A 7,602-nucleotide genomic window follows, 5' to 3' on the forward strand; every position below is an offset into this window, starting at 1 on the left:
CTCTTCACTCCATCACTGACTTCCAACCAGTCAGCATCTCCACCCTGTCTGTGTCTCTGAATGTTATCTACATGTATTGATATATATCTTCGTTGAATAAAATTGTTTTAAAAGGAACTCATATCATCTGTTTTGTGGTGCTAGCATTTTTTAAGATTTGCCGAACTTATATACCCACGAGCCCCCACGGCCACATGGTCAACAAGAAACTTTCCCTAGCTCCAACATCGAATTTTCTCATCTGTCACATTGGCGTTCCAACGTGGGGCTTTGTTTTTTTTATGTGACCATCGTGGCCAGGGCTACTGTACATATTGTGATCTGTCATCCGGCTGAGCTACCATGAATTACATCATGAATCCTGTAGTGGAAATTTTGTTAAATAGACTAAACAAGTTGGAAAGCAAAATCACAGATTTGGAAGACAGACTTTCACACCAACGATGCAAATGTTCTTCACAGCCTGTACGTATACCTAAACCTCCACCATGTGCACCACCCAAACAAAGTGAGACCAAGGAAGAGATCATCGAGAAAAATATTCTGGGAACTGTGAAGTGGTTCAACGTAAAGAAATGCTACGGATTTATCACAAGGAAAGATACAAACTGTGACGTATTTGTTCACAAATCTGGAATTACCAAAGCTAACCCAACTCACTTAAAGGCAAGTCTTCATGATAATGAACTTGTTATATTTGATATCGTGAATGTAGCTGGACGTACACCAGAGGCAGTGAATGTGGCAGGACCGGACTGCAAGCATGTGATCGGCAGTCAACATGCTAGTAAGAAACCCTATAGATTTTATTGTCAAGCTCAAGTTCAGCCATCAAATTCACTTGGAACAGTAACAGAAACTCATGTATCACCATCCAAGCAAACTGAACTTAAATCGTCTCATCCAGTTGTTACTGCACAGAAAACTCAGATAAATCCTACATGTACATATGGTCCATCACCTTGTAATGCCATCAGTGAAGAAGAGGCTACTGCAACATCAAGTTCAAGAATTGCCCAGCAACCTGTGAGATCACATCATTCTTTTGTTGATATGGACAGACATGACAGAACAGTTTATAATAATCATCATGTGGACTCTGTGGTGCCGGACATTTGGAAGAAGTTTACTTGCTTATTTTGATCGTGTTTTGATAAAGCAAATCCAGACCCTGTGACAACTGTTTATCTTGTGTTAATTACTATGATCTCTAAAAATTGTGAAATTAAAAACTCATTGACTGGACTGAATGCTAAATAGTTTATTGCACATAAAATAATTATTATCATTGTTTATCTGTTAAAGTTTCTGTCACCTTTATTATATGCTCATTACATTATTGTTGATGTATTCACAGTTATACAAAAGATGTTTTATAGTTTGGACTGTGCACAAACAGTATGATCATGACAGTGAATTTGGAAATGTTTGAACGTTTATTATGTGTTACGATCATTGCGTTTTATAATTGTGATTACTAAGGTGCAGTCTTGACAAATTTAAGTTTTCAAAACAATTTTGGCTCATCCACTCACCTGCTTTTGTTTAGGTTTTAGCTATTGTTCTTAATGATTTGTTTATTTGTGATTTGATTTTGTTTTGGTATCATGACTATGTTTCTGTAAATGCTTTCGTTGTGACAAATGTCGTGGACAACATTTTTTTAAAACAAGGAAGTGTGTAACTGGAGTAAGCTGCCTCCTGTGATCGACTTTTGAAACTTCATGGATTAACGGAATACATCATAACTTAATTTGAATCGAACTATTCTAAATCGGAGTAAATATTAAAGATTGTTTACATTTTGTGTTTATGATGTGATATGGTACATTCAAAGTATATGTTACCTGTTTTAAGGTATTTGGTATTTTTTGGTATACAGAAAAATTGATACCTTGTGTTTTATGTTTATTGTATTTGCCATGGATGTCGTAGGAAAAACGGACATCCTGGTATTTGTTTATGTATATGCATTGATATCGTAGGAAAAACGGATATCATGCTCTTTTTATGTTTCAGCAGCATAGTGACTTATAAGGCTTTGTTGTAGACATGGATCTGGTAGGAAAAACGCAGATCATGGTCGCGAAACATGTTCAGGCTTTTGTTATTATTGAATAGTTTGGAGATTGCACAAAACTGCAATCTCGTATCTAGACAAATTTAGTTCTCAAAACATTCCTGAGCGAGATTGGTATTGTTTACCGAACTCATTTATGTCATTGTTATTTTGTTTTTGCACTGCATTTAGAAAGAAATTCTTTTACCAAGATTTTCAAAAAGTACTTTAATGAATGCTTGCAATTTGTGTTTTGTTTTATGCTTTAAAATTTGTGTGTACCATGTCACAAAATTGTTATATCATAGTAAATTCCGAGGACGTAATTTCTCAAAGCGGAGGTGAATGTAACGGTCATAATATTTCATGTTTTTGTCTTTTGTTGCTTTCCATACCCCATGTATCTTTGTTTCCCATTTTGACCCTAACTGCTTCCCATACCTAACATTACATCACCATCCTTGACCACTAACCTTGACCACTTCCTGCCTATCCCCAAATTGTGCCACCCTTGCAAGTTTGACCTGGTAACCATGGTAATCCCATCCCATAATATGTTCTTTACCATGTGGGTTGAACATGTGCTCTTCACTCCATCACTGACTTCCAACCAGTCAGCATCTCCACCCTGTCTGTGTCTCTGAATGTTATCTACATGTATTGATATATATCTTCGTTGAATAAAATTGTTTTAAAAGGAACTCATATCATCTGTTTTGTGGTGCTAGCATTTTTTAAGATTTGCCGAACTTATATACCCACGAGCCCCCACGGCCACATGGTCAACAAGAAACTTTCCCTAGCTCCAACATCGAATTTTCTCATCTGTCACACTAGCATTTTTTAAGATTTGCCGAACTTATATACCCACGAGCCCCCACGGCCACATGGTCAACAAGAAACTCCCTAGCTCCAACATCGAATTTTCTCATCTGTCACATTGGCGCCCAACGTGGGGAAGGTCATGATATCATTCAAGATGGGCTATCGAATTTTCTCATCTGTCACATTGGCGCCCAACGTGGGGAAGGTCATGATATCATTCAAGATGGGCTAATCAACTTCTTTAATACTATAACTTTCAAATGCCTTGAAGAAATTACACATGTAAACATTCCATTTAGTTTCACTTTAAGGGGATACTACACCCTACCCAATTTTGTGCCTATTTTTGCAGTTTTCTCCAAAATTATAGTGCATGGGGGCAAGTAAGATATGTATATTTAGGGGCAAGGACTACAACTACTGCACTGGACATTTTATTGTTGGGGTTGTGGAGGTACAGTCAAAAATGAGGGAAAACCAATATTTGATCAATAAATCAATATCTACTTGCTGAATTTTCAGTACAGTAGTTGTAGCCCTTGCCCCTATAATATACATATCTAACTTGTCACCAATGTGTTATACTTTAGAAAAATGCAAAAATAGGCACACAATTTGTCAGGGGTGTAGTACCCACTTAACTCATTCAAATCATGCCCTAAGTACTACTAGGAGTAATCTTATAATGCCCTGTTTGTTCCAACTTGTAATATTACTGCTGGCAAATGCAATTTCCATTATAGAAGCCACAGTACAAGTGTTATAACTAATTTATTTAGATACTATTTTCTGTATTTAATAATTTTATCTGTATTTTTCATTTAAACTTGTTTATATCTGCTAACAATTAGGATGTGATGGTCACACACATGGCTTGCTATCCCATGGCTTGCTATGTGGTGAAAAAAGAAGCTTTATTTCAAACTAATGGTGACACACAGGTCAAATTGCTCGAATATACATTAACCACACTTAAACAAACACAATGCAATTTGTAGGCAGCAGTGTAATCGGCCCCAATATTGCAACATTGAAACAAACAACTTTACAAACATCCAACTCCATCCCATCCCCCGTGATTTTTTGGCATATTTGTAATGTTTACACATGTCACAACTTGCACCTAAATGGAATCAGCCAAATTGGTTGTGTTTGTAGGTAAACAGAGCAAAGTTCGACATAAAGTCATAATTCAAGAATTATGACTTTGGATGTCCTCCTATAGAACTGCGTGTTAAACAGCCAAAATAACAAGCAGTATTTACCTTGTTATTTCAGCTCAAAATGGACAGAAACCATTCCCGATAATTATCACTAGTATTATTTCAGCATTTTGAGTATATAATGACAAATTTAAAATTGGAAGTAAATTGTACATTAAGCCTTTAAGTGGTCTATGAATCACTGAATGTTCATTTAAATCTAGTAATGGTGCCAATATTCAAGCCAATGCAGGAGTTTTGATTATCATGTATTTATGCTGAAATTGCAGCTATATGTGACTGATATGATGACAGTAAAAGTTCTGTTATTTATTATTTATTTATTTATTTCTTTATTTCTTATTTAACCTGGAGTGACCAATCAATGCACTGGCACTGTTCTCCCTTGGTTCCCAGGTGACCTAAAAAGCGTAGCATATTTGCAGCTCTGGTGCATTAAACAATTAAACTTTTAAGTTCAATTGTAAAAAGCCACAATTAGTACAGGGTGCTATTGGATATTTTTGAGTTAGCATCTAGTTTTCCTACATAATACATATCCTTAAAGGATAAAATTAGAATTGATTCCATTTTTTTCTATGCCCATACCGAGGGTACGAATAAAAAAAGTCAATTGTCATAATGCACTAGGGTGCTTAGTTAAGGATTTATAGAGTAAATAAGGTCAAATGTCAAAATATCTCATGCACAGAAGTCAAATTTTCAAAATGCACCGATTCAATCAAAATTTGTCTTAAATTACTCCTCTCTGCAAATAGGATAATAATTTATTTGAGAAATTTATAACCTCAGAATCGGATGAAATTGTGGGTCAAATGTTATGCTTTATATATATTTCTGTTGGACTTCGGCTGCATGAACTCTGAAAGGGGACATTATGACCAGGGTTGTAGCTAGGACATTTTGAGTGCTGGCAGCATTTGATGACAATCTTGCATACATGGTAATTTGTTGTCAAAATTGATCAAATTTTTGCAATTTTGGACTGAGTGGTGGGTTACAATGCCAAAATTGCAGCTGAGTGATGGGCTCCAAAACTGAGTGGTGGGCTACCGCCCACTGTAGCTACCCCTGATGATGAAAATACAAAAATGCACTTAAAGTGAAATTTGAGACCTGACCATTTTTTAATTTTAATCTCTGTGTATGTAATTTTGGACATTTGACCTTAACTCCTGAACTAAGCACTGTAGAAAATTATGACAATTGACTATTTTTTTTACTCCCTGTGATGAGGATTACAACATAATGGGACTATTTTGGAAGTTTTGCCTCCACTGTGACTTGACCCATTAACATACCGAGGACATAGAAAAAATGGAAACAATCAAATTCTTATCATTTCAGGTTTAAGTATGCCAAAAAACATTGGTTCCACTAAATATTATGCATGTCCACTAAAAATTGAAGTACTTTTAAATTGATTCAGACCGAACTTATTGGCTGGAATTGATGAAAGAAACATTTTGGCGTTTAAATAATTTTAATCGGACGTTTCCAGAGATATGGCCTTTCAAGTGTCACAGTTTTATATAGGGCTGCTAGAACATATTAAAAGTTTAAGTCCAAAATGGAATACTAAACAGAAAGTACAATTTTAAGGTGCTTTTTCTTAATGTATTTATTAACTAGCATTGTCTGGAACATTATATTTGCTTATAACCACATGAAATAAGATCATCCTAAAAATTTAAACAATTTTGTGCATGGTCTAAATATGCATTCTTTTGCACCAATAAATCTATGTCTGCTTTCAGTGCGCCAAAATTCAAAATAATTAAAAAATCTAAGTGGCATTTTGACTGCAAATTTTTGTTTTGTTTACACCACATTTGCTGGCGTGAACAACATACCGAATGGCAGAGTTGCGCCGCGTCACGCAACGCGAATCGCGCACGTAATCACAATATTTCGCATTCGCGCATTTCTAATTCATTATTTCCCGCCAATTTACTAAGCTGTCTTGAGCCATGTGACTTTTTAGAGTTGAAAAGAGTGAAACAAATCAAGCAAAAATATGAGTAAGTTGTATTTTATCACTTTCAAGTCAGTGAAAGAATACATCTTAGTGTTGATAAATATCAAGAAATCTCAAATTCGGGGGTGAACGAATGTGTCTTCCATTACTCTGGCCTTAAATCTTCAGTTTTTCAAACGAAAAGTTCCTGACATTTTCAAGAAAATTGTAAAAAAAAAACTTTCAAACAAAAAAGTTCTATGGTCGGGACTGCCGAGACAGTCGATCGGAGGAGGACAAGCAAACAACTTTTTTTTTGCCTAAGTGACGTACCGTATAAACTGTATGCTTATTTCACTATTCGTTGTATGTCTTGTCTGAACATCCCATCAGCTGTGTGTAGCTCCGCCAATAACCATGATAAATAATAAATGCATTGTAGCCGCTGTACGTCGACTTGACACATAAACTGTGTGTATATTGCTATTAGTCTTGACATCTTGTTTGAATTCCATCAGCTGCGTGGAGCTCCCAATAACCATGGTAATTATAATTGGCGAGCTAGATACACGCATTGTAGGCACTGGAATGAAATACCAGTTTTACTTCATTTGTTTGGCTCGAAATAAAAAGGGACAAAGCGATCAGTAGCTATCAGTGAAAACTAACATTTAAATAGGAATCTATTTTTATGCAGATAACACATTATTGCTTTAATCTTTTGTAAATTACACCTATAATGATTTATTGAGAACTTTTGATGTTGTGTGAAATACATATACTTTGTATTTCAAACTGTACCATTTTAAGTGGTGAAAGTTTTATAAATTATTGAGGGATTGATTATCATTAAAATGTATACATGTGCTTATACTTAATGTATTTGAAAGATGGGTATATGTATTCAAATTAGTCCCATGAACATGGCAGATGCTAAAATGCTGTGTGGATATAGCTGTTGAAAATAGTATCATCTGTTCGTAGAGTATTCACAATTAAAAACGAATGATACATTTATTTTATCCATTCAGAATACACCAATTATGGTTAAAACAGCATGAATTGAATGTGCTGATCCCTTTTGATATAATATTACTGTTTATGAAACATTTATATATTATGTGTATACATATGAACTATGAATAATAAAAGATAAGAAAAACTCATTTATACCAGTGTTCCTGAATTTAGTTTTTTTTATACAGAGTATGAAGAGTATTCACCAAAATCATCCTTAGTGCAGAAATAAGGATTGGCCATACATATTATGTTCTTATCATTGGGAATGAGGACAATGTCAGTAGCTGCTCTTTGTTAGTGTAAACTGTGACTATCTATGTTGCAAAATGTACATGTGGGTCATGCCGGAGGAGCATCGCCCTCATCTTTGGCTGAAAGGTCATTTAGGTGTCAATGTCCAAATAGGTGTGATTGGGCTCAAATTTGGTGGATATAAAGCCAAAGGAGGGAAACATGTTAAAGGCTAAGTTAACTTGAGGTCAAAGTTTGTGTANAGGTTAATTTCTAAATCCCTTTNA

At 35.2% G+C, this 7,602-nt stretch overlaps 1 protein-coding gene across 1 annotated transcript; it reads left to right on the forward strand.

The window, feature by feature from the left end:
- Positions 1–237: 237 nt before the first annotated feature.
- Positions 238–1,315, forward strand: LOC140145422 (uncharacterized). The gene has a single exon (XM_072167142.1). It carries the CDS (start codon positions 343–345, stop codon positions 1,141–1,143), a length of 801 nt encoding a protein of 266 aa, XP_072023243.1. The 5' UTR covers positions 238–342; the 3' UTR covers positions 1,144–1,315.
- Positions 1,316–7,602: the final 6,287 nt, after the last annotated feature.

The sequence above is a fragment of the Amphiura filiformis genome, unplaced genomic scaffold (assembly GCF_039555335.1).
Source record: "Amphiura filiformis unplaced genomic scaffold, Afil_fr2py scaffold_261, whole genome shotgun sequence".
Taxonomy (NCBI): Eukaryota; Metazoa; Echinodermata; class Ophiuroidea; order Amphilepidida; family Amphiuridae; genus Amphiura; species Amphiura filiformis.